This window comes from Alexandromys fortis, unplaced genomic scaffold, assembly GCF_014885135.2.
Source record: "Alexandromys fortis isolate MF-2015 unplaced genomic scaffold, M_Fortis_MF-2015_v1.1 scaffold_150, whole genome shotgun sequence".
In the NCBI taxonomy this organism is placed as follows: Eukaryota; Metazoa; Chordata; class Mammalia; order Rodentia; family Cricetidae; genus Alexandromys; species Alexandromys fortis.
In genome coordinates, this window is record NW_026068027.1 from 1,373,727 (window position 1) to 1,401,112 (window position 27,386).

At 46.3% G+C, this 27,386-nt stretch overlaps 1 protein-coding gene across 9 annotated transcripts; it reads left to right on the forward strand.

Annotated features, from left to right (window-relative positions):
• Positions 1-17,355: 17,355 nt before the first annotated feature.
• Lrrc23 (leucine rich repeat containing 23) lies at positions 17,356-27,158 on the forward strand. Of its 9 annotated transcripts, none has more exons than XM_050164153.1 (8): positions 17,356-17,495; positions 18,265-18,437; positions 18,540-18,649; positions 19,058-19,311; positions 21,687-21,817; positions 24,909-25,045; positions 26,084-26,377; positions 26,819-27,158. In XM_050164153.1, the coding sequence occupies exons 2-7, from the start codon at positions 18,312-18,314 to the stop codon at positions 26,355-26,357; spliced, it is 1,032 nt and encodes a 343-aa protein (XP_050020110.1). In that variant the 5' UTR covers positions 17,356-17,495; positions 18,265-18,311; the 3' UTR covers positions 26,358-26,377; positions 26,819-27,158. The 9 variants fall into 9 exon arrangements, with proteins under 9 accessions (XP_050020110.1, XP_050020109.1, XP_050020107.1 ...); XM_050164152.1 differs by having other exon boundaries at positions 17,388-17,495; positions 18,271-18,437; XM_050164150.1 differs by lacking the exon at positions 17,356-17,495 and adding an exon at positions 17,572-17,820.
• The last annotated feature ends 228 nt before the right edge of the window (positions 27,159-27,386 follow it).

Below are 27,386 nucleotides of genomic sequence, written 5' to 3' on the forward strand. Positions count from 1 at the left end.
AAAAAAAAAAAGAAAAGAAAAGAAAAGAAAAAAGAAAAAAAGAAATACAAGAGATCTATACGGCTTTGGATTTTGGTTGGTTTGGGTTTCATTGTTGTTTGCTTTTTAGTTTTTACAATTATATTTATTGCCGGGCGATGGTGGCGCACGCCTTTAAGCCCAGCACTCGGGAGGCAGAGGCAGGCGGATCTCTGTGAGTTCGAGACCAGCCTGGCCTACAGAGCTAGTTCCAGGACAGGCTCCAAAGCCACAGAGAAACCCTGTCTCGAAAAAACAAAAACAAACAAAAATAAATAAAAAAAATTATATTTATTATTGCGTGGATGTGGTCGTGTGTGACGCAGTCTGCAATGTGTGGGAGGTCACAGGACAACTCTGAGGCAGCAGCTCTATTTCCACCTGTGAGTCCCAGAGGTGAAGCCAGGCGGTCAGGCGTGGCAGCAAGGGCCTTTACCAAGTCACCATCTTACGGCCTCTGTGCATGTGTGTTGTTTAATGTATGCGGTGTTCTGCCTACATGTATGTCTGTGCACCATATGGGTGCAAAGCTTACGGAGACCAGAAGAAGGTGTTGGCTCCCCTGGGACCGGGGTTGCTGATGGTTGTGAGCCACCATGTAGGTCCTGAGAATTAAAAATGGGTCTGCTTTAGTGCTGGAGAGATGGCACAGCAGTTAAGAGCACTGCTTGTTCTTCCAGAGGACCAGAGTTCAATTCCCAGCACCCACATGGCCACTTACAACTGTCTGTAACTCCAGTTCCAGGGCTCTGATACCGTCACACCAATGCACATAAAATAAAGTTAAATAACTTAAAAAGAAAAGAAAATGGGACTGCTAGAAGAGCAGAGGGTTCTTAATCACTGAACTATCTTTCCAGTCCTTGTTTTTGTGTTTGTTTACTTATTTGATTTGTTGTTGTTGTTGTTGTCGTTTTCTGGGGGACAGCATCACAAGTAGCCCAGGCTGGCCTCTGACTAGTGAGTAGCCAAGGATGACCTTTAACTCCTGATCGTCCTCCAAGTGCTAGGATTACAAGCACGTACCACCATGCTGAGCTGCTAATTTTCTTTAAAGATGAATCACTTGAACTTCGGTGGAACTGTAGTCACTTTAGAATTGGATGACCCTCTTTTACAAATGTCTTTAATTGCATTTATTTTTGTTTGGAACAAAGGGAACACTGGTGAAGGTCAAAGGGCAACCATGTGGGTGCCAAGAATCATACTGAAATCATTAGATGTGGCCACAGGTGCCCTTCACCTGTTGAGTCACCTTGCTAGTCCACTTTTAGAAATCTCTTGACTCTCGAATACACATATACTGATGTCTTGAAATCATATTTAGATATCATATATATAATTGAAATCCCATGCATATACATGTACAAATATGAAAACCTATAGATGTGCATGCATATACACATATGCATAATATAGACATACATATAAATATGTATACATGTACATATATACATATGCATATAGATACATATATGTGGCGTGTATAATATATATTAAAACAAATATACATGCATGTACATATGAAATGGGAGCTATTGGCCCTTGTTTAGTAAGCCAGTTTTTTTTTTTTTTTTTTTTTTTTTTTCAGATTGAAAAGATTCTGTTTCTTTGCTTGGATAACAAATGAAGTGCTAGCCAGGCAGTGGTGACACATGCCTTTAATTCCAGCACTTGGGAGGCAGAGGCAGGTGGATCTCTGTGAGTCCGAGGCCAGCCTGGTCTACAAGAGCTAGTTCCAGGACAGGCTCCAAAGCTACAAAGAAACCCTGTCTCGAAAAACCAAAAAACAAACAAACAAACAAACAAAAACAAATGAAGTGCTTGGACTGCCTTCAGATGGGTCCTGTTGTATAGAAACAAGGTACGTTAAAGCAGTATAATCTAAATTTAAAAAAAAAAAAGCAAAACAAGACACATCTAGCCTTGGTCCAGCACTGGGCTCAGTAGAACATAGATCAGTTTCCATCTTACAGGCTGGCCAAGTTCTTCCATGTTTAATAAGACCACTGTTGAGTTCACATTCATGTCTGTTGTAAAACTGAACCTTTCATTCTCACGACAAGTGATTCCAGTTTCCACAGACTCGTACAGAAGGTTCAGATACCTTTAACTTGGGAGCCAGACATTTGCTGAGAGACTGTGTCGTCTATATAGGACAGGGAAGCCGCACCAATGAAATTTCAACAATATGTTTGCCTAAATAAGGCCTGAACAATGACAGCGCTATCTGACGTGCCACGGAGAAAGGGGGAAAAAATCTTACGAGGCCCCACCCCTGTATGAAGAGCTAAAGGCAATTAATGGCTGCTGAAAAAGAATCAATCTTCCCCAGGGTTCTCCAACGCCAAGGGGTCAGTTCTAAAAACACGTACATACGAGCGATACTAAATGAACTCAGCAGGTTGTATTTATATGTTTGTGTGTATATCAACAATGAAAAACAAATAGTATTATGTAATATGTAAAACAAAACAGGATTAAACCTGAAAGGAAAGCCTGTTTTCCGAATTCACCAATGAGGACGAAATGGCAACTGGGCTGAGGTTGAGAAACCTGGATTACTGGCCGCCCGCAGGCCCCGCCTCTGGCTCCGGCCCCGCCTCCTCCACCCCTGGTGCTAGTCCCGTAACCAAGGCAACGCACTGGCAGGATGGAGTGGGAAAGCTGACTCACTCAGGCTGACGGTCACGTGCGTGGGCGCATAGTGTGCGCTCCGGAGGACTGGGGGGGTCTCTCGAGTCCTCAGTCGGCTCCAGAAGTCTGCCACCTCGAGCCCTCCTCTGAACTGCAGCTCGAGCTTTGGGCGTTAACACTCAGGTCTGGAATGTTCTACCAGAGGAAACCTGGGTGGGGATGGGCTGGAAGCTAGGGAAGGCCTTTTGGAGGAGAGCTGACCAAGGAAAGCCGGAGAGGTGAGCAAGGGTTAGAAAAAGCCTGGTGTGGTGACGCACGCCTGTAATCTTAGGTATTTGGATGGCCAGAAGGATGATGGAGAGCTTGAAGCCAGCCTGGGATATATACGAAGACCTTAGCTAAAAAAATAAAAATTAAATAAATAAATAAAATAAAAAATACCCGAGCCGCGCGTGGTGGCGCCCTCCCAGCACTCAAGAGCCAGGTGGATACAGAGCCGGTTCCAGGACAGCCCGGCCTACACAGAGAAATCCCCATCTCAAAAATAGACAGATAAATAGAGAGCCAGGTAGATAATAAAAACAGAATCATACAGATGAGTTTTAACTGCAAGCCAGAAGTAGGGAGAACCAAACCTGAACCCAGGGTGGTAAAAGGGAGGGAGATTTATGAGAACATCTTAACTGAAGCTTGCCTTACCCCCAGTTAGTTTTGAAGACTCGGTTGTGGCAGCCTGATAAAATGTTTCCTTGCTCTTCATCTGCTGATCTTCCCCCACAGGCAACCCCCCCCTACACACACACACACACACACACACACACACACACACACACACACACACACACGGGTCTCAAGAAGAAGACAGCTCAGTCTGTGTTAGAAATCTCAGTATAGCGGGGGTGGTAGATCATTGGGAGGGGGCTTGCCTAGCACATACTAGACCTTGGATTTGATTCCTGGAACTGGGAAAAAAAACCAAACAAACAAACAAACAAAAAAACAAACCTCAGAGGAAGGTCTCAGGAGACCCCCCCCCCCACACACACACACCTTCCTTGCGAATTTGTAGGCAGTCGATACTGGGAAAGGGAGGACGGTTTCTTCTGTGGTACAGACCCTTTAACAGTCCCGCACGCATACTCCTGTAAGTTACCCTAGGCAAACTCATTGGATCCACAACCACCCAAATTGTGAAGTGTAAAGGAACACACCCATTACAATAGCCATACCCTCTTAAGCGCTTCCAACTCTACCAAGATTAGTCACCAGAAACCTTAATTTACCCAATAAAATGCTTTGTAATCTTAGCACTGAAGAGTCCTAGGCAAGGGGACCAAGAGAAAGCCTGGGGTCCCCTGTATCAACAGTGATGACTGAAACCCTTGGCATTCTTCAGGACCTGGGTTTCCTTCTGAAGGGTCCTGACTGGAGACCTTCCAGGCTTGCCTTTTCATCCCACGGTGCTTCTCCAAGAAGAGGGAGGGGCGTTTTGTTAGCAAGGCCTCATCCAAATGGAAGGAGGGTTTTCAGTGATTACTTTTTCAAAGTATGGCAAAGTGGCTGGAAAGATGGCTCAGGAGTTGGGAGCACTGACTGTTCTTCCAGAGGGCCAGGGGTTGATTCCCAGCACCCACGTGGCAACTCACAACCTTCTGTAAGCCCAGGGCTTCTGACCTCAGTGGGCACTAGGCATATATTGAAGGGACTCAGGGGGCAAATACATCTCCTTTGTGCTGAGAACTTGGTCTTGGGTGTCTTGTGCTGACCTCACAGTCCCTTTTACATATATGATATACACAGACACACATGCAGGTAAAACTCCCAAACACATTTTTAAAAATAATTAAATGAGCCACATTAAAAAGCCAACTCTGGTGCAGCTATGCAATCCTAGGAGAACAGAAAAGTCTCGGCTACAGTCTGGCAATTTAGTCAGACCCTGTCTCAAAACAAGGGCCAGGTGTTGTGGTACATTTAATTCTAACACTTGGGAGGCAGAGGCAAGTAGAAGCTGGCCTGGCCTACATAGCACGTTCCTGGACAACCAGGACTATATAGTGAGACCCTGGAAAGAAAAAGAGACATAAGAGCAGACATGACCCAAGGACAGCTGCATCACCAATGGCCACCCCAGCATGGGTGACAGCTCACTAAACTGGAAACCTGGGGTACACTGTACAGCCTGCAGGCAGCTCAACAGGTTCCAGGGTGTCCTTCCTGGGTATTCAACTGGTCTAGACCTCTTCCAGGCTGTTGGCTGGTCTCAGAGTCTTCTTTGAAGCTCATCAATTTTTTTCATCTCTCAGCTTTTATAGTTTATGCAGGCAGGGAGAGGCCTAATGAATCTGATCAGTTTCAGGGACTTCCTGAAGGTTTTTGAATTGTATACATTCTTGCCCTAGGAGCTTCCTTTCTGGATAGAATGTTTCAATCTCAGAGAAAAGTGTTACAAACACCGGTCCAAAAAAAAAAAAAAAACCAAACAACAAAAAACCCTCAAAACCTACTAGGGGTGTGTGTGTGTGTGTGTGTGTGTGTGTGTGTGTGTGTGTGTGTGGTAGCACACCTGCAATCTCAGCAATCTAGAGACCCATACAGGAGCATGGCTAAGGGTTGGAAAGAACTGCCTGGGCTACATAAAAGACCTTGTCACAAAAGAACTGTAGATGATAGCATATTAAGGGTATTGAGGTTGTTCAGTGGTTAGCAACTTGCCAATAAGCTTGCCACCTAAGTTAGATTCTTGGAACCCACATGATGAAAAGGGAGACACCCCCCCAACATGTGCACTGTGGTAAGCATTCTCCAACACACACACACACACACACACACACACACACACACACACCCCACGAAGTTAAAAATCAACAGAAAAACCAATGAACCATGGCTTAAATCTAGCCTCCTTGGCCCCTGAGTATAGTGTAAGGCTCCCTTTGCTCAGTGTCTTGTCTCCACTAGTACTTCTTTCTCTGATCTCTTTAGAATTCTGTGGACAAAAAAGAATGGCACTGGGCCATGGTAGCACACGCCTTTAATCCCAGCACTCAGGAGGCAGAGGTAAGTAGATCTCTGAGTTCAAGATCAGCCTGGTGTACATAGCGCCAGTTCCGGGACAGCCAGGGCTACACAGAGAAACCCTGTCACAAAATAAGTAAATAAAAAATAAAAAGAATACCAGCACACACTTTTTGGCTGGAGAGATGGCTCAGCAGATGAAGCAGTTGAGTGCTTGCTTCATAATCATGAGGGCTGGAGGTCAGATCCCGTGTGCTGCTCTGGTCTCTGAAGGCATAGACACGTGCTCCTGCTACATACTCACCCTAATGAAAAATGCACACAAGATGTTGACATGTTTCTTCTAAGGGTTTCTTCTTCTGGACTTGCGGAGAGCCACGTGTGTCCTCACGTGAGGCCTCAGAGCCTCCTGACAGTGTCCCTGGTGTCTCTGTGTGTGTCCCTATTTGTTTCAATGAAAAGGGAAGAACGGATGAAACCTGATACCTATCAGATTAGGAGCTGTGTCCCAGGAAGAGCTCAGCAATTCTGCCAGGCTGTCACAACACCTTGTCGGAGCGTCTGAGCAGACACGTTATTTTGGCTGGCATAGTTAGTATTCTCTCTTTAATCTTCCTGATAGGACCTCAAAGATTAACTTGAGACCGGAAACCTGGACCTCGGATTTACTCTTCCCAATGTTGAAATAAAGCTTTCTCTGCTTTTCATTATTACTTCTCATAGTGAGGGCGGGTGTAGAGCCCAGCCTGCCAGAGCAGCCAAGACCCCAACTAACAATAACAAATTTATTGTAATCTCCATTTTTTCGAGACAGGGCTTCTCTGTGTAACAGTCCTGGCTGTCCTGGAACTCGCCCTGTAGACCAGGGTGGCCTGCCTCTGCCTCCCCAGTGCTGGGATTAAAGGCTATGCCACCACTGCCCGCTTTATAGTCTGTTCTGAGGTGGTTTGCCTTCATTGCATCTATATAGTGGAAATGCTGTCACAGTACATGCCGCATATTCTCCCGTTTCCAAACTCAGTCACAGTTTGAGATCAGCCATTTTTTACACTCCACACACAGGCTTCTGCTCTTCCCGTGGAGTCTGATGTTAGACTTTGTCTTAGTAACTGTTCTGTTGCTGTGCAGACACCACGACCAAGGCAACATAGAGGAGAAAGAGTTTAACTGGGGACTCAGGGTCCCAGAGGGTTAGGACCTATGAGGCCATGGCTGGGAGCATGGTGGGAGCATGGCGGCAGGCAGGAAGGCAGGGGCAGGCAGGCAGGGGCAGGCAGGAAGGCAGGCATGCTGGGAGGGAGGCAGGCAGGCAGGCATGGCACTGGAGCAGAAACTGGTGAGCTTACATCCAAATCCACTAGCACAAGATGATGGTGAAAGACCTGGATAAATCCAGACACCCCCCCACACACACACCCCAGCAGGAAGAGAAGAATCAAAAATCTAGTATTAGCCGGTTCAGTGACTGTGTTTCAGGAACTAGCTGAAGATAAAGTTAGATTGTAATCTTGAGAATAATCTTGAGAAACAGGGAGTTGCCCCCTTGTGATATCACATCACTGGTATTTTCAGAATTTTCTATGATGCCCTCCCTACCCATTTCAGATTACTGGGCTGTGGTTTCTTCCCTTAAAAACCCCTTCTCCCAAGTTACTGGGGTCGAACTCCTCCTCTGCGTGAGTTATGAGTCTTGGCCCCAGTGCATGGCTCCTGTCCTGTCAATAAACCTTGTGTGATTGCAGCAAGGACGGTCTCTCGTGAGTTACTGGGGGGGGGGGTCATGTTATCCCAAGACTTGAGTGAGAGTCTCCCCACACCAGTGGTCTTTCAATACATAGACCAGGCTGTCCTCAAACTCCAGATCTGCTTACCTCTGCCTCTCAAGTGCCAGGATTAAAGGCATTTGCCACCATGCCCAGCTCCCTCAAATTGTTTCTATAAGAGGTTGAACAGAATGATTTGGCAGTTAAGAGTATTTGTTGCCGGCTGGAGAGATGGCTCAGAGATTGGGAGCGCTGGCTGCTCTTCCAGAGATTCTGGGTTCAATTTCCAGCACCCACATAGTGGCTCACAACCATCTGTAATGAGATCTGGTGCCTTCTTATGGTGTGCAGACATACATGCAGACAGAACACTGTATACATAATAAGTAAATCTTTTTTTTTCTAAAAAAAAAAAGAGTACTGGGCTGGAGAGATGGCTCAGAGGTTAAGAGCACTGACTGCTCTTCCAGAAGTCCTGAGTTCAATTCCCAGCAACCACATGGTGGCTTACAGCCATCTATAATGAGACCTGGCACCCCCTTCTGGCTTGCAGGCACACGTGGAAGGAATGCTATACACACAATAAATAAATAAATAAATAAATAAATAAATAAATAAATAAATAAAAGAGTGCTTGTTACTCTTGTTGAATTAAAGTTGAATAAACTTGCCAGGTGGTGGTGGTGTACTACATGAATCCTGGCACGTGAGAGTCAGAGGCAGGTGGTTTTCTAGGTCAGTCTGGTCTACAAAGCAAGTTCCAAGACACCTAGGGCTACACAGAGAACCCTTGTCTTGAAAAACAAAAAAAAACAAAACAAAACAAAAAAATGAACTGTGGCTGATAGCAATACAAAGAAGTTCTTCTGAGAGTCAATGGTTGCAGGTAGGTAAATCAGAACTTTCCAATGAGACTTTGGTCTCATGCTGTTCCTAGGCTAGAGAACTTAGGAAAGGCGTCTGGTTGTGGTGCTGTGTAGCTGTAATTCCAGTACAGATGGGGTGGGGACAGGAGGACCAACTGTGTGAGGTTGGCCTTGGCTTATGAGACACCAGCACCACCAAATATACAGATATACAGAGGACATTTGGGAAGCCCCAGGGCACAATGGCCAGGGTTCACATTGGCCAAGTCAAGTCCACATGATTGAACAGAGTGTTATCAAAGTCTTAGACAGGCAACCGGACAAGGTGACTAATGTCTATCCTGCCAGGTAGGAAGTAGGAAGATCAAAAGTTCAAGGTTAACTGGGTGGTAGTGGCCTAGACCTTTGAGCCCAGCACTTGCGAAGGGGAGACAGGTGGATCTCTGTGAGTTTGGGGCCAGCCTAGTCTACAGAGTGAGTTCCAGGACAGTCGGGGCTACACAGAGAGACTCTGTTAAAAAAAAAAAAAGTCCAAGGTTAGGGTCAGAGAGATGGCTCAGTGGTTAAAAGCACTTCTTGCTCTTGCAGAGGACCCGTGTTTGGTTTCCAGCACCCATATGGTGGGTCATAATCACCGTAACTTCAGTTTCAGGGAATCCAGTTCCCTCTTATGACTTCACTGGGCACCAGGCATGCATGTGGTGTGTGTGTGTGTGTGTGTGTGTGTGTGTGTGTGTGTGTGTGTACAAGCAAACAATTAGACACATAAATGTAAATAAACAAAAAATAAAGTTCAAGGTTATTCTCAGCTACATAGCAAATGTATATAGTGAATTTGAGACCAACTTCAGGTACATGAGACCCTTAAAAATGTCCTACACATGGCAAGTTCACTAGTGTTCAGAAAGTGGATGGAATACACTCCCCCGGACAAGCGATGAGTCCTTCTGCAGCTCTGAGGGCTCCACTGCGTCGCTGTTCCCTTAGCCACAGTCAATAACAAACCCAACCTCCTAAAGAAAAGAAAGCCTAACTTCCTTCCTCTTGACTAGACAAACTCAGTGAGACACTTCCAAAACTAAAGTAGAAGTGATGACGTGGAATTTTTTTACATGTTCACATGTGCACGTTTGTGTGTTCAAGCGTGTGCGTAAGCACCATTAGGCCAGAGGACGTCCTTAGCTGTCATTGACAGGTGCTAGCCACTTCACCTTCTTTGATACCAGATCTCTTATTGGTTTGGGGTTCACCTGTTAGGCTAGCGTTGTTGGCCCAGGGATCCTCCTATTTTTACCTCCTGGTTGTGGGATTATAAACCTATACCACCACGCTGTGTATTATGAAAGCTGAAAGCTTTGTTTTTGTTTTGCTTTTTTTTTTCTGTGTTTGTTTCTTTTTTCTTTTCTTTTCTTTTTTTTTTTTTTTTTTTTTTTTTTTTGTTTTTTTTTCTTTTTTCTTTTTTTTTTTTTTTTTTTTTTTTGGAGACAGGGTTTCCTCTGTGTAACAGCCCTAGCTGTCCTAGAACTCGCTCTGTAGACCAGGCTGCTCTCAAACTCACAGAGATCCACCTGTGTTTGCCTCCAATAAAGTCATGCACTACCATGCCCAGCTTTCTGTTTTGCTTTGTTTTTTTTTTTTTTTTTTTTATTTGCTTGTGGTGTGTGTGTGTGTGTGTGTGTGCTTTGACATTTATTTAGACAGGGTTTCTCTATGTAGTAGTGGCTGGCCTGGAGCTTATTATGTAGAGCAAGGTGGCCTTGGACTAACAGAGATATACCTGTCTTTGCCTTCTGAGTGGTGGGATTCAATGTGTGCACCACCACACTCGACCCTGGACAGGGTCTCATTAGGTTCCAGACTGTACCGCAAGGCTTACCTTTTATCCCCCTTCCTCAGTCTCCAAGGATTGCAGACCTGCACCGACACACAGAGTGTTTGATGGTTGTTTTGGTTTGGTTTCGTCTTGTGTCACAGACTGGCCTCAGAATCTATGTAGTCAAGGATATCCTTGAACCTCTGATTCCCTGCCTCACCAGTGCTAGGATGACAGATGTGCACCATGCCAAGTTTATGGGGTGTCAGCATCGAATTCAGGACTTTAGACACTCTGCCTACTGAGTTACAGCCCAGTCCTGGAGATGAAGTTATAAAAGCAGAATGACTTCTAATCTTGTTCTCTCTCTTTCTTGGATCATTGGGTCTGATGTGAACCTCTGTCACAGCTAAGGATGCTCAGCTTCTAAAGAGAAGGCCAGAAGTAACCAACGGTCTGGCCAAGCTGTGTAAGTGTGCCATCATGGAAACATTGTTTCATTATGTGTTCTTTCTGCACGTTTGCCTGCACTCCAGAAGAGGGCACCAGCTCTCATTATGGAGTATATATGAGCCACTGTGTGGTTGCTGGGAATTGAACTCAGGACCTCAGGAAGAGCAGCCAGTGCTCTTAACCTCTGAGCCATCTCTCCGGCCCAGAAGCAAGTCTTTCAGTTCCAGTCCTGCATCCAGACAATGGCAGCCGCAGCTGACAGTCTGGCTGCAACCCAACAAGGCCACTCTCAGATTGTGACACAGAGAAACAAAGAAAATGTTTTTTGTTTGTTTGTTTTTATATTTTCAAGACAGGGTTTTTTAGTGTAGCACTGGCTGTTCTAGAATTAGCTCTATGGGCCAGGCTGGCCTTGAACTCACAAAGATCTGCCTTGCCTGCCTCTGCCTCCTGAGTACCAGGAATAAAGGCATGTGCCACCACCTCCTGGCAAGACAATGTTTAAGTAAATAAAATGTGGAAGCAGTGACAGTGTTCAGCAGGTAAAGCTGTTTGACACCAAGTCTGACTGACATCTACCTGACTCCAATCTCCTACACGGCGGAAGCAGAGAACAGACTCCTGTGAACCATCCTCAACACTTGCCCTGTGGCATGCACATGCCCACACACGCAATAAATAAAACCTGATGTTTTAAGACTGGATGTGGTGCTGCACACCTTTAATCCTAACATTTGGGAGGCAGAGGCAGGGGAATTTCTGTGAGCCCGAGGCCAGCCTGGACTACACATTGAATCCTAAGATAGCTGGGAGATACCTTGTTTCAAACAAACAAGAGATAACAAAACAGACCATGTGTACTAGCTACCTCTAGAAGTCCCCAGCTGTGCAGAGAGTAACTTAAAATACAATGGAATGTATATGTGCTGGTGACACAGGCCGGTGACACATTCGTATATAATGGAACATATATGCACTGGTAACACAGGTCGGTGGGTAAAAGCGTTTAAGGCCGAGCCTGACAACCTGATTTCGGTCTCCAGGACTGAATCTCCAGGGGGAGGGAGAGGATCTCTGACCTCCACTCGAGGGTCACAGCATCAGTGGCTTCATCTTTAAACAGATCAGGAATCTAAAAACAGAGTCCTTGTAGTGGATGATAGATCTGACTTCATTCATCTTTGTCATATTTTTTTAAAAGGTTCATTTTATGTTTTGCTCATGCATGTGTTTGTGCACCACTGCATGTCTGGTGCCTGAAGAGGTCAGAGGGCATGAGAGCCCCAGGAACTGGAGTTACAGACAATTGTGAGTCACTATGTGGGTGCTGGCAATCAAAGTGCTGAACATCTCTCCAGTCCCCAGCTTTTTCATATTTTAAATTTTGTTTTCCTCTGTTATTTACAGCAGTTTGTTTATTAACACCTGTGATACATTCTGCTAAGGATACATAAAAGAAAGATAAATGTATTTGTTCTCAAAATATATAAGCTGGTAAATATATTTGGGGGTTGAAAAATATATTGCTTTTTGTTATTTTGTCTGTTTGTTTTTTAAAATCAATTTTATTTTTTATTTTTTGTGCATTGGTGTTTTGCCTGCATGTGTGTCTGAGGGTGTTAGATCTTCAAGTTGCAGACAGTTGTGAGTTGCCATGTGGCTGGGGTTTGAACCCAGATCATCTGGAAGAGCAGCCAGTGCTCTTAACCGTTGAACCATCTCTCTAGCCCCATTTAGTCTGTTTTTTGAGACATAATCTCAATAAGTAGGCCAAACAAAATGACCTGGAACTTGAAGCAATCCTCCTGCCTCAGTCTTCCAAGAGTCATCGTAACTAAAGTATATTCTGACTTGACCAGCTACTGGGGGAAGGCTATCAAGCATGGTAGAGAATCTAGCTCTGATTGCATAGTGTACATGTAGCCCTTGCCAACTAAACACAGAACAAAACCTTCAGTGGCTCCCCACAGCTTCCAGGATAAAGGCCAAGTTCCCGGCTGGGATCCAGCTCTGTTTTCCCTCCCACTGTACACACCCCCACACTCACCTACTGTTCCAGCCAGGAGAACCACCTGCTTTCCTTGAGCAGGCCTGTGATACAGGTACATCGGCCGTCTGGAATCTGCCCCAAATATATAATATTGTATATACACAAATACTGTAAAATGATCTCCGTGGGCATAGGGTGTGGCTCAGTGGGAGAATGCTTGCTTAGCATGCTTAGGGCCCTAGGTCCCATCTCTAGCATGAAAAGCAGAAATAATAACAATAATGAAACTCTCCTGCCACTCAGTAAAAGCCCCATTCTGCTGGTCAGTGTTATGTATGATAGCACCTGTTTCATTGTACTGAATTATGTGTGTACTTAACCCCAACATTGTGAACCCCTTGAAAAGGCAGAGACTAGACGAGGCTTGGCCCTGGGGACTTAGCCCTCAAAACCTGTCCCAGAGTAAAAGTCTAACAAAAGTGCACTCGAAGATGGATCTAATATGTCTGTTTCTCCTCAGATAAAACCCATACCTTTTCCCATCACTTGGGTCTTTCCTTTATCATCATGGTGGGACATGGTGGCAGGCAGGCAGACATGGTGCTGGAGAAGCAGAGAATTCTACATCTTTGATCCACAGGCAACAGGAAGGAAACTGAAACAGTGGGCGTGGCTTGAACATATATGAGATCTCAAAACGCACCCCCACAGTGACACACTTCCTTCAACAAGGCCATGCCCACTCCAAACAAAGCCACACCTCCTAACAGGTCACTCCCTGAGTTTATAGGGACCGATTACATTCAAATTACCACACAAAGTCTTCCTCCCCCTACAGTCTGAAGTCTCTCTCACCAGCAAAGACATATCCTTTCTTATTCCTGTCCAACACTATTAACAGCATTCTCTGTGGAGATTGCTGACAGAGGTAACAGTTTCTGGGTATCTCAGAATTAGCCTGGTTTACAGTAGAATATCTCTATTCTGCCTTCCTGCATTCCTGTGAGATCCAGCCACTGTAATACCCTCAGGGGCCCCAGGATCCACCTGCTCATCTTCCTTGTTGACCCTTTGAAGAAAATAGCTTCAAACCACCAACATCTTTTCTACCACTGTGGTAAAACTTGTAAGGGTGGAGCTCTCAGGTGAGCTTACCCTTTCTTTTCAAAGACCTCTTTCCCTCTCTTGACTGGCAAGCCTAGAGTTTATATTAAAAAGGTTAGCCGCATTGTGGAGGTGCACACCTTTAATCCCAGCACTCGGGAGGCAGAGGCAGGTGAATCTCTGTGAGTTTGAGGCCAGCCTGATCTACACAATGAGTTTCAGTACAGCCAAGGATACACAGAGAACCCTGTCTTAAAAAATTAAAATAATGTTTCTCTCTCTCTCTCTCTCTCTCTCTCTCTCTCTCTCTCTCTCTCTCTCTCTCTGTGTGTGTGTGTGTGAGTGAGTGAGTGAGTGAGTGAGTGAGTGAGTGTGTTTCTGTGCATGCTCGTGGGAGGCCAGAGGTGGACCTCAGGTGTCTTTCTCTGTTCTTCTCTATTTTATCTTTTCAGACAGGGTCTCTAAACATAGAACTCATGACTTAATTAAACTAGTTAACCAGTGAACATCCGTTAACCAGTGAACATCCAGTTTCCACCTCCCCAGCACTGGAATTAAAGGTGTGTGCCTCCACTTCCGAACTTTTATTTTTGTTGCGTTTGTTTTTATTTTATTTAATATTTATTTATTTATTATGTATACAATATTCTGTCTGTGTGTATGTCTGCAGGCCAGAAGAACTTTGATCCTCATGTATGCCTGACAAGCACTATACCCACTGAGCCATCTTTCCAGCCCCCAAAATATCTTTTTTGGATTTTTTTTTTATGTGGATGAGCATTTTACCTGAATGTATGTCTGTATGTGTACCATATGTGTGCCTGGTACCCAAGAAAGCAAGAGGAGAGCATTGGCTCTCCTGGAACATGCAGTGAGCTGACATGTGGGTGCTAGGAATCAAGTCTGGGTCCTCTAGAAGAATAGCCAGTGCACTTAGCTGCTGAGCCATCCTTCCAGCTACTCCCCCACCTCCAAATATCTTTCAATAATAATAAAAAAATTAAACACTGCTTCATACTAGCTAGCTATAAATTTTTTAATTAATTTTTATTTTATTAAAATATAATTATACAGTTTCTACCTCCTTCCCTTTCTTCCATCTCTCCTATGGCCTCTTTTTCTAATTATTACAATTATATATACATATATGCAGATAAATATATCAATGCAACCTGCTGGGTCTGTTTAATGTTCCTGGTACTTGTTTGTTTCTGGGGCTGACCACTTGGTGACCACCTTTTAGGAGACTCATCCCTGAGAAGACTACTTCTCTCTCTCAGAACCGTGTGAGATGTTCCTCATTCACCCGGCATATTGGCTGTTGCTGTCAGTGTTTGAGTCTTGTTTAATTTAAGCTGCTATACTTAAATTAAGATTGAGATTTCATGTGATAGTCTGAGGTTACTTTCCCCGTTGAAGCCAGGAATCCAGGGTTGACCTGTGGTCACTGTGTCCCTAAGGGATTAAGGGAATTCCTCAGATTGCTGAAGGTAACAGGAAGCAACTGTCTCCCCTCTTGTACCGTTGACAAGGCTAACCTTGCCCTTTGCACACGGTCTAGGCTGGCTTTGAATTTACTAGCAATCCTTTTGCCTCAATGTTGTGGAATAACATTTTAACTAGACAAAGATGTGTTACATTTGTTTATGCTGTGAAATGTTACTTTAACAATGTAAAAGTGTGTTACATTTGTTTCTGCTGCCTTTGTTATAAAGTTGTAAAGATGTGTTATCTTTGTTTATGCTGCATTTGTTTAATTTGTATTGCCTTTGTTTCACTTTGCCTCCCTAAGGCACCAGATTGGTCTAATAAAGAGCTGAATGACCAAAAGCTAGGCAGAGAAAGGTTAGGTGGGGCTGGCAGGCAGAGAGAATAAATTGGAGAACCTAGGCCCTAGGCTCTAGGACGAGAGGAATGTGAAGAGAAGGAGAAGGGGGCAGCGATGTGCCTGGGGCAAAACCCAGCAGACACCAGCCAACTGTGAGCAACAGAGAAAGGAAGAGACGCAGAAGAAAAGAGAAGCACAAAGCCTCGAGGCAAAAGGTAGATAAGGAGAAACAGGTTGAGCTAAAAGAGCCAGCCAGAAATGAACCTAAACTAGGCCAAACATTCAAAACTCATAAGAAGTCTCTGCGTCATGATTTGGGAGCAGATTGCTCGCCTAAAAGAAAAACCCGGTACACCTCGGTGACCAAGTACTGTGGACTGCAAGACTGTTGTCACCATGGCTGGCTTAATACAATCATTTCCTTTTGCAAAGCACTTCCAGCTTTCAGAATATTAACTTTTACTCTTTCACCTCTAATTCCAGCTGGCCAGAGCTTGAGGCAGGATTGCTGTGAGTCGAGGCCAGCCTGGGCTACATAGTGAACATCTTATCTCAAAACATTGTTTTTCATTTTTTTTTTCTCTTCTTGACCACCTCAGTACTGAGAATACTCAGGAGAGAATCGGGGACAGGAGTTTCTTTACTGAAGGGTAACCAAGTGAAAAACCATTTATTGAAAATTCTCTAATCCTTTGAGGTGTGTGCTGTTTCATTTTGAGGTAGTCCAAGCTGTAACCCCTCCTGCTTCAACTTCCAAGAGCTACTGTTGACAGTTGCATGTCACCATGCATCATTTAGCAATATGTATTTTTAGATAATACAGGCTTGTGCGGCATGACCTGAAGAACGCACAGCGATTGAGTCATCGAGCTGTTGGGAACCTAGTGTTCATACTCTGAAGTCCCTGCTGTCCCGAAGGCCCCAGTTCACTGACAACAAATGGAAAGATTTTGTTCCTCAAGCTAGACAAATCCAAAGGAACACTTCCTGACTTTCAGCCCACACAGAATCAGACCTCTTTGCAATCTTTAAAAAGATTTAACTATAAGCCTGTGGGGGTGGGGAAGTATGGACGTGGAGGCCAAAGACATTGACTCCCCTGGAGATGGAGTGTTAGGATAATGGGCCCCCTTTTGTGGGTGCTGAAAATCAAACCTGAGTCCCCTGCAAGGACCCAAAGCTCTCAACCACCCAGTCGTCTCTCTAGCCTCCAATTTGCATTTTATCTAAAGCGTGTAACAAGATAAATAGTCCCCTATCTTCCTGTATCACCTAATTGCTCTGTTTTCTTTAGATTCCACAAGATAGCATTAGCTGGGCTCTGGCAGCCGTCCCTGTAATTCCAGTGCTTGGGAGGCTAAGGAGGAAAAGTGACTTCAAAACAACCCCGCCTACTTAAAAAGACCAGTTACTCGGCAGACTGCTGCCAGCCGCTAAAGTTTATTCTACAGAATCGAAGCTAAATGGCTTCTAAACTGCACATCTGCCAAGGCTTCAAGCCGGGCCTCCATTTTTTTTTAGATTTATTAATTTTATCATGTTATGTGTATTGTTTTATGTGTTTGCCTGGTGCCCTTGGAGGTCGGAAGAGGGCATCAGATCTCCCTAGAGCTGGAGTGTGTGGGTGCTGGGAATCCTGGGAGAACAGCCACCGCGCTTAATCGCTGAGCCATCTCTCTGTCACCTGCAGGGCGTTCTTAAGGCAGGGCTTCTGCTCTGTGAGCACACCTTCCGAGGCTTACCAGAAAATAGCAAACGAGCTGAACTCGAGCAGCAGCAGATCCCAGCCTTGGCATTTCGTGCTTCTCCATTCCTCCAAACCCCCTCTGCTTCTTAGGGATAGTCTTAAAGCACAATAGCACCTCTGCAACGGACATCTGGTCCCTTTAAGGACATAACGGCCAACCCCGCCTCCCTCCCACCTCTCTGCAGTGCTGTTCTAAGTGGACCATTGTTTAATGTCCTCGGACAATTAGCCTCGTGACACTCTCCTTGTCTCCTCCAGGTTCGTGGGAGTGGGAATTTGGCCTCGTAACTTGGCAACCACTGAACTACCGGTTGAAGGTGCCTGTAGGGGCACTGGGGTTGTTGCTTTACGGTTGGGTTACTCCGGGTTCTTAACGGAAGCAGGCTGCAAAGCCAAGCCATCCCGCCCCCGTTGCCATAACAACGGTACACAGCTTCGACTACCCTCCCCCAGTTGCGTCTTCCAAAACAACAACAACAACAACAACAAAAGTAGTCCTGGCCTCTCAGCATCAAAATCCTCTCCGTAACTACTGCTAGAGGAAGAGAACCTGGGTCTGCGCCCCCCTCCGAAGGCGAGCAGGGTGGGGGAGTTGGAGACTGCGCCTTAGGGCAATGGCGTTAAGCAGAGAGATGGCTTTAGAAGAAATGAATGGAGACGGGGTAGGGGGTGACAGGGAACCCGGAGGTGAGGTGTAGGTAGGTAAAAGAGGGGAGGAGGGTCTGGTGGAGGAAGATTTTAGGAGGACATGTAGGACTCTATCAAAGGGAATCCAGGAAGCAGGAACATGGGTTGGCTGGGTCAGAGTTGGAGCCACTGTGAAGGCCAGAATGGTCAGGAGTTTGGGAGGGTGTCCCGGAGGGAGCGGGGTCCTCCAAACAGAGGCTGGGAACCCAAACATGTTCTCTAGGATGAGGAAAGCTGCACGGTGGGAGGTCAGAGGTAGCCCGCTATACAGGGTACCTGGAAATGAAGGTGAGGGAACCGGAGGGTGTGATGGGGTGGGAACTAAGACCTCTTTTCTCAGTGCCAGGACTGAGTTTCAGCTGACTCCAGAGGGCAGAGGGGAGTAAGATGTCGGATGAAGATGACCTGGACGACATTGAGCTGGACCAGGATGATCTGGAGAAGGAAGAGGAGGACAAGGAGATGGAGGAGTGGGAAGACTACAAGAAGGATGGGGAAGAAGTCTCTGAGGAAGTGAGAGCCGGGAGGAGGGGTCCCGGGGTTGGGGGCTGGGGGCTAGCGGGGAGGGCTAGAGAAGAGCTGCATAGAGATGTCTTTACTGCCCTCCTCTTACAGTGGATGCCCACCCCCCTCACGGAGGCCATGATGAAGGAAGGGCTTTCTTTACTCTGCAAGACTGGCAGTGGACTGGCTCATGCGTACATTAAGCTAGAGGCTAAAGACAGGTGAGGACCAAGAAGCTGGAGCACCGCCAGCCTCCCCTCTCTTGTTCTCCGGTGTTTTGGCTAGACCTGGTGACTCTCTCATCTGACCTAATGGGAAGAGAAGGAAGGAAGACGTCTTTAGTGTCCATGGTCAGGTTGTACCTTGTACAGGCTAGACAAGCCTTTTTACCACGAAGCTACATCTCCAAGCCCAGGCTGAGACTCCACAGTGAAGGCTTGTCTAGCATGTACAAGGCTCTGGTTTTGATCGCTGCACTGAGAAACAAGAACAAGACTCCACCTGTCTCCTCTTCCCCCTCCTACTCTGTCATCCCTTTATAAACTGTCTCTGCTGCCCTTGGCTCAGTATCTCTTCTCAGTTCTTGCTGGGTTCTTATCTTTTATGGTGAATCTCCCCCCATCTCCTAGGGACCTCACGGACATCAACCTGCTGCGCTCCTACATCCATCTTCGTTACGTGGACATCTCTGAGAACCACATTACAGACCTGTCACCACTCAACAGTCTCACCCACCTCCTGTGGCTCAAGGCTGATGGCAATCAGCTGCGAAGTGCCCGGATGAACGAGCTGCCCTACCTGCAGATTGCCAGTTTCTCCTACAACCAGATTGTGGACACAGAAGGCATCTTTCATCCCCGTCTAGTAAGCCTGGATCTCAAAGGTGCGTCCTTAGGAAGAACTACACAGAACTTCCCTTCCTTGCACAGGGCTGACGGAAGTAGGCAGTATATGACTCTTGGCTGAGTCACTCAGCTGTCTCTATGGACTCACTCATAGTGTTTAGGACGTGCAGGACTGGGGGTATAACTCAGTATTAAAACCTTGCCTACGGACAATGAGGACTACTGAGAACTCAAGGACAATGGCAATGAGTTTTTGACCCTACTGCACGTACTGGCTTTGTGGGAGCCTAGGCAGTTTGGATGCTCACCTTACTAGACCTGGATGGAGGTGGGAGGTCCTTGGACTTCCCACAGGGCAGGGAACCCTGATTGCTCTTTGGGCTGATGAGGGAGGGGGACCTGATTGGGGGAGGGGGAGGGGGAGGGAAATGGGAGGCAGTGGCAGGGAAGAGACAGAAATCTTTAATAAATAAATAAATTAAAAAAAAACATAAAACCTTGCCTATACTTATATGAGGCCTGGTCAAAAAAAAGACATTTATTATAGTTCATTATAATATTCTTTTTTAATTTTATTTTTAATCACGGGTGTGTGCATATGTGCAGGTGTCTGCGGAAGCCAGAAGAAAGTGTCAGAACTCCTGTGATCTGCCTGATGTGGGTGCTGGGAACTGAACTAAGGTTCTCTGGAAGAGCACCCAGTGCTCTTAACCACTGACCCATCTCTCTGACCCCTTCTTATAATATTCTTTATGACAGTTCTTTCATGCTGGAATACAGAAATGAGCAAATCTCTATTCTTATGCAGACTCTAGTTTAGGGTGAGGGGCACCTAACAATGAGCATAAGAAGTAAATTGGGGCTGGAGAGATGGCTCAGAGGTTAAGAGCACTGACTGCTCTTCCAGAGGTCCTGAGTTCAATTCCCAGCAACCACATGGTGGCTCACAACCATCTATAACAAGATTTGGGGTGCCCTCTTCTGATGTGTGGACATACATGCCAGGACACTGTCTATATAATAAATACATAAATTTTTTTTTAAAAAAGTAAGTAAAAGCTGGGTAGTGGTGGCGCACGCCTTTAATCCCAGCACTCGGGAGGCAGAGGCAGGCGGATCTCTGTGAGTTGAGGCCAGCCTTGTCTACAAGATCTAGTTCCAGGACAAGAACCAAAAGCTACGGAGAAACCCTGTCTCGGAAATAAATAAATAAATAAATAAATAAATAAATAAATAAAAGCCAGGTTTGGTGGCTTGCAACTCTAATTCCTACACACTGGAGACTAAAGCAAGATTGCTAGAGTTCAAGGCCAGTCTCGGCTTCATAGGGAGTTACAGGTCAGCTTGGTCTCAAAAAATAAAACAGAAAACTCAAAAAGGAGATAAATTCTATAGAAAAATAGATTGGGGAAATGTCATTGTGAAAGGCACAGGTAACAATCTCCCTCTTCTGGTCTCTCTGTCTCTGTCTGTCTGCCTCTCTCTTCTCTCTCGTGTGTGTGCGTGCATGTGTTTGTGTGTGTTACAAAGGATTGAATCTAGGGCCTTGTGCATGCCAGGCAAGCACTCTTGCACTGACCATATCCCCAGTTTTTTTTTGGTTTTTCGAGACAGGGTTTCTCTGTGGCTTTGGAGCCTGTCCTGGAACTAGCTCTATATACCAGGCTGGTCTTGAACTCACAGAGATCAGCCTGCCACTGCCTCCTGAGTGCTGGGATTAAAGGCATGCACCACCACCGCCCGGCTATCCCCAGTTTTTGTAACTTTTTTAATTTTACTTTTTATAAGATTTTAAAAGGTTTATTTATGCATTTTATGTATGGGTGCTTTGTATTCATGGACACCTGCACACCAGAAGGGGTGCCAGATCTCATTACAGATGATTGTGAGCCACCATGCGGTTGTGGGAACTGGACTCGGATCCTCTGGAAGAGCAGTCAGTGCTCTGAGTCACTAAGCCATCTCTCAATCCCCGACTTATTTTTAATTTTGAGACAGGATCTCATAAGTTTCCCCAGTTGGGCTTGAACTCACTCACCCAATAGTAGCCTTGGAAGGCCTTAGATTTATGATTCTGCCAATTCAGGCTCCTCGGTAGCTAGAACCACTAGGCCTAGCACAGATGACAATTTCAAGCTGGTTGTTTAGGGGAAACATCACTTGGCCAAAAATGTGCAGGAGGGAAGGAGTCAGGCCAGTGCATTGCTTAGGGGTCACTAATTCATTCTCAAAGCACTGACAGACAAACCCTCTAGGCTCACTTGCCCTGGGGCTCCAGAGATCTTGCTCCGGGGTTGCTCCTTCTTCCCTTCCACCCTGCATCAGAGGGAGAGAGGATACAGAGGCGCCAAAATTTCTAAGGCTGAACATCCAGAAGGGACCTTTGTGCACTTGACTCTGTCCTTTTCTGCAGGCAACCGCATCCGTCATGTTAGTGGTCTGGACCCAGAAAGACTGACGAGCCTGCACACCCTGGAGCTTCGGGGGAACCAGCTAGAAAGCACATTGGGAATCAACCTTCCTAAACTGAAGAATCTCTTCCTGGTAGCTTACTGGGCCCTAGGGTGGTGCAGGGGAGGGATCACACACAGCCTTGGCTTCTACCTAGCTTCCTCACCACGAGGATGACAAGTCCTTGCATGATGTCTGATGCTGTGGAAATATAATGCTAAGACAATACATACAGTCTTATGCTTATATTCCTAGTACTTGGGAGGCTGAGGAAGGAGGACTGCTGAAAGTTAGAGGCCAGCCTGGGCTACAGAATAAGACTCTGACTCTCAGAGGAAAAGAGGGAGGGAACAAGAGAGGTAGGTTTCCAACCTAACAGGGCTACAATACATGATGAGTGGAAAATACAGAGAAAATGTATTGGTACAGGTTGTTGCAAAATGTGCTATTCAAGTACAGAAAGCAGGCCAAGGAAGCCACTTAAATATTTATTTATCGAGAGAGAGTCTTTTTTGGCTGGGGGTGGTTAAGACAAGGTTTAAACCGTGGTCTTGGTTATTCTGGAACTCCATCTGTAGACTAGGCTAGCCTTGAACTCAAGAGATCCACCGACCTCTGCCTCCCAAGTGCTAGGACTAAAGGTGTGCACCACCAGTGTCCAACCCGAAACAGGGTCTTCTGTAGCCCTGGTTGACCTGAACGCACTGTATAGCTGAGGAGGAACTGGAACTCCTCCTGATCTTCCCACTGCCAGGATTCCAGGAAGGACCATTATAATCAAATATTTTTTGGTTTTGATTTTTTGAAACAGAGTTTCTCTTTATAGCCTTGGCTGTCCTGGAAGTTTCTCTGTTGACCAGGATGGCTTTGAACTCAGAGATGTGCCTGACTCTGCCTCCCAAATGCTTGAATTAAAGGCATGGGCCACCACTGCCCAGCTATAATCTACTTGTGTGTTCTGGTCTACGTGTGCACACACGAATGTGCACACACAGGCGTGCTGTGTGTGGAAGCCCGAGGTGGACTTCAAGCATCTTCTTTAGTGGCTTTTTACCTTGTATTTTGAGACAGGCTCTTTCACAGAACCTGAAACGCCTGATTAATTTGTCTGCCTGGCCTGTGGGCTCCAGGGATTTATCTGTCTCTACCCCAATAGCAGGCATGACAGACTGAACACCCCCAAGCTTGGCTTTTTATATGAGTGCTGGGGGCATGAACACAGGTGCTAATGCTTGCATAACAAGAATTTTACTGACGGAGCCATCTCCATGGCCTGTGTTTTGTCTGTTTGTTTTTGATTTGGGTTTTTTGTTTTTTTGTTTGTTTGGTTGGTTTTTGGTTTTTCAATACAAAATTTGTCTGTAACTTTGGAGCCTGACCTCGAATTCTCCGGCCTGTCCCTGTCTCCTGCATGCACCACCACTGCCAGGCTTGGTTCGGTTTTTAAGGGTCATACCATGTAGTCCTGACTGGCCTATATAACCCAGGGAGGCCTAGAACTCATAGCAATCCTCTTGCCTCAGTCTCTCAAGTGCTGGGATTTGCAGATGTATGTCACAATATCTTGTTATTTTGTTCTATTAATTTACTTTTAATGATTATTTATTTTTATGTCTACGAGTGTTTTATCTACATGTATGTATGTATGTATGGGTCGTGCTGTGTGTGTGTGTGTGTGTGTGTGCGTGTGTGTGTGTGTGTGTGTGTGGTGCCCTTGGAGATCAGAAAGGAGGTCAGATTCCCTGAAATTGGAGCTAGGAACTCCATGTGGGTGCTAGGAACTGAACCTAGGTCTTCTGAAACAGCAGCAAGTGCTCTTAACTGCTGAGCTATTTGCTCTGACTCCAAGTCTTCTTCACTTTTGAGATAGGATCTCCCTGTATGCTAGTCTGAACTCCTTAAATAGCTCAGACTTGTCATCTTGTCTGTCTCTGCAAGTGAGTGCTGGGATCATAGCTGTGCACCACCAAACCAGGCTCTAAGTGTCTGTTTAGGCTGGACATGCAGCTTTCTAGAATGGTACTACAGCCACTGTTCCGTGGGTGAGTGGGGTTCCTGGACCAATGGTAGCTTCAAGCAGTTCTTCCATAATTAGAGATGACCTTGAAGATGGAGAAGACCTCTGAGAACACAGCAGGAGACTACAACTGAGCTCTTGTCCTAGTGGCAGCTTCTTTTTTCTTTTGCTTTTCTTCCTCCCTCCCTCCGTCCCTCCCTCCCTCTCTCCCTTTCTTTCTTTCTTTCTTTCTTTCTTTCTTTCTTTCTTTCTTTCTTTCCTTCTTTTTCTTTTCTTTTTGCTTTGTTTTTCAAGACAGGGTTTCTCTAGCTTTGGAGCCTGTCCTGGAACTAGCTCTTGAAGACCAGGCTGGCCTCAAACTCACAGAGATCTGCCTGCCTCTGCCTCTTTCCTGAGTGTTGGGATTAAAGGTGTGTGCCACCAGCACCTGCCCCTCTCTCTCCTTTTTCTCTCCTTTTTCTCTCCTCCTCCTCCTCCTCCTCCTCCTCCTCCTCCCCCTCCTCCTCCTCCTCCTCCTCCTCCTCCTCCTCCTCCTCCTCCTCCTCCTCCTCCTTCTTCGTATCTGGAGTTGAAACCAGTGCCTTGCACATATGAGAGAGCTCTACCACCAAGCTGCCTCCCTAGCCCAGAAACTAGTTTCCAGTAATGATTTTTTTATTATTATTTTTATCATCATCGTTGTTGTCATTTTTTAGTTCTGGGAAACCTGGTCTTTAGACTTCTTTTTCTTGTTAAATTAAAATTACTTTACAGTTCCTTTTCGTTGGGGATAATCACAGCCCAGCCTGCAGATGGAGTCAGAGGTGACTTGCAGGAGTTAGTTCTCTTTCCACCATGTGGGCTACTGGGGCATGAACTCGGGTTGTCAGGCTTGACTCATGGAGCAATACTGCAGGCCTCTTCTTTATCTTTTATTTTGGGGAGTAGTGTTTGAAATATGGTCTCACTCACACTATAGTCCAGACATGCCTGGAGACTCACTAAGTAGCCCAGGCTGGCTTCTAACTCATGACAACCTTCCTGCCTTATGTTAGGAGTAGGCCACCTCACCTACTTTTGTACTTCCTTATTCTCTATACCACACTCTCTTATCTGTCCCTTCTCTACCCCCTCCTCCCTCCCTCTGCTCCCCTCTCTGAGTCATACTGTATTGCATGCTGAGTGTAGGCTCAGAACATGCTGAAGAGGATAGAAGGCCTGGAGAACCTCAGCAACCTGACCACTTTGCATCTCCGAGACAACCAGATTGAAACTCTGGATGGCTTCTCCAAGGAGATGAAATCACTGCAGTACCTGAACTTGAGGTATGGGGTACAGCCTCTCTAACACCCACCTTGCACCCAGCCATCACCAACAGCAGCTTCTGAGTCAATGGCCCTCCCAGTAACCCACAGCTGGGTCCTTCCCTTGTTCTCCTTCTGGGTCCTGTCCTCTGCTTTCCTTCCTTCCGTCTTCCATTTATTTTTAATATTTTTAATTCATTTACTTTTATTTTATGTGCTTTGGTGTTTTGCCATAGGTGTTGGGTCCCCTGGTACCTGAGTCACAGACAATTGTGAGCTGCCATGTGGGTGCTGGGAATTGAACCCAGAGCCTCTGGAAGACCAGTGTTCTTAACCACTGAGCCATCTCCCTAGTTCCTCTGCTTTCCTTTCTTTCTCCTGCATTTGGTTCAAAGAGCAACACAAAGATCTTCTTGAGCTCTGAACATCTAAAAGAATCTGTTTTTTCTTTTCTTCTTCTTCTCTCTCTCTTTTCTTTCTTTTAATGGTTTTGGTTTTTCGAGACAGGGTTTCTCTGGCTTTCAACTCAGAGATCCGCCTGCCTCTGCCTCTTGAGGGTTCGGATTGAAGGCATTCACTACCATATCTGGCTTTTTTCTCATTTTCAAACATGGGGTCTTGCTACATTAACCAGGCTGGTCCCAACCTCTTGAACTCCTGCGGAGCTAAATTATAGGAATTCACCACTATGTTCTAATCCCTGTTTGTAAGCAATTCGATCTGACTCTAATGCCACTTTCCTGTCTGTATCCTATATAAAGCCCTTCTCTCTCTCCTAGGCCCCATTACCTTTCCATTTCTGGTTTCTTTGCTCCTGAGCTGAGCATCACCTGTAGAGGACAGCCCTTCACTGATATTAGGCATAAAATGTAGCCTGGCCGTGGTGGCCCACGCCTTTAATCCCAGCAGTGGAGAAGTAGAGGCACACTTGGCAGATCAGTCCTCAACAGTCATTGCTTTTAGGGCCCAGCTGGCGGTGTTCTTGCAGAGGAAGCCCAATTCCTGGCTAGCGATCAAAGCCCATGCTCTCGAGGTAAGCCCTCGTGACCTCGTCCACAGGAGCAATATGATTGCTGACCTGGGGGAGCTGGCCAAACTGCGGGACCTGCCCAAGTTGCGAGCCCTGGTGATGCTGGACAACCCGTGTGCAGATGAGACTGACTACCGCCAGGAGGCCCTGGTGCAGATGGCAAACCTAGAGCGCCTAGACAAAGAGTTCTTTGAGGATGAGGACCGGGCTGAGGCAGAGGAGATCCGTCAGAGGCTGAAGGAGGAACAGGAACAGGATCTGGATGCAGACCAAGACATGGAACCTTATCGGCCACCGTCTTAGCAGCTCTTCCTAAACCCATAGTAAGGGAGATGCTGCCGGAAGGGCAACTGCAGGTCAAAGGTTGTGCACACAGAGGAGGCCAGGAGAACCCTTAGTAGAGAGTAGACTTAGGGGTTGTAGGTATCTTGGGTATGAAGAAAAGATGAGAGGCCCAGGAAGAGCTGATAAAGGACATGGGGGACCAGAAAAGTGAGTGGCAGACAGAGGAACTGATAGGTAATCATACCCTGCAAAGGGATAGGTCTGGGGCATGGAGGAGCTCGTGGGGAAAGGAGGTGGCTGGAGGTACATGGAGGATGCAGCTGGGCCAGGGAAAAGATCCTGCACTAAATCTGAATCTAAAAATAGCAGGACACAGGTGGGGAGGCAAAAGGAGGGCAGCGAAGCAGAGAGTCTGAGAAGCCCAGGGATGTGGGCCTTTCTAGTGGGACACAAGCTGCCCTTCTGTCCTCTTCTTCCAGGAGACCAATGAGGCTGGCCTCAAGAATTGATAAGACTCCAGTGGGGGACCACAACATTCATGGCCCTGTGATGGAAGTGGAAGATACTTGCTGTCTTTTGTCTCCGAATTAAAAATTCATCATATCCCAAGGCCCAGGTTCTTTGGTGGTCATCTCTGTGTGACTTGCTCTATGGGCCTAAACTCCTAAGCTCTGTCTGGAGCCTAGATCGGGGACAGCCCTCAAGCAGGTCTGGGGTAACCAGGATGGAGTAGGGGTTGTCTGGAGAAAGGAGCTGAGGAGGTGGACTGTGGTGTGACGTGACAGTTCAGGTTTCAAATAAAACAGTATTTTGATATTCTCGAGTCTGACCGAGTTCATGGATCCGCGTGATGGGCTTCTCCACCAGCATGGGTCAGTACCTGCCGCAGTGCTGGAGTGAGGCGACGCCTGCTTCCCTCTAGTTGGCTGGACATGGGTTATGAGCGCAAGTGCGCTTAGGGGGTGGCCATCCTGGTCCTGGATCGCCCCTCCCCTCCCCCACCCGTTCCCCACCACCACCCGCGCTCGTACGTGCGTCTCCGCCTGC

Bases quoted from the DNA above. Each gene is read 5' to 3' on its own strand.
- Lrrc23 (XM_050164153.1), top strand. From the start codon at position 18,312: ATGTCGGATGAAGATGACCTGGACGACATTGAGCTGGACCAGGATGAT. The intron at 19,312-21,686 runs GTGCGTCCTTAG...CCTTTTCTGCAG, and splicing joins AGTAAGCCTGGATCTCAAAG to GCAACCGCATCCGTCATGTT. The intron at 21,818-24,908 runs GTAGCTTACTGG...TGCTGAGTGTAG, and splicing joins AACTGAAGAATCTCTTCCTG to GCTCAGAACATGCTGAAGAG.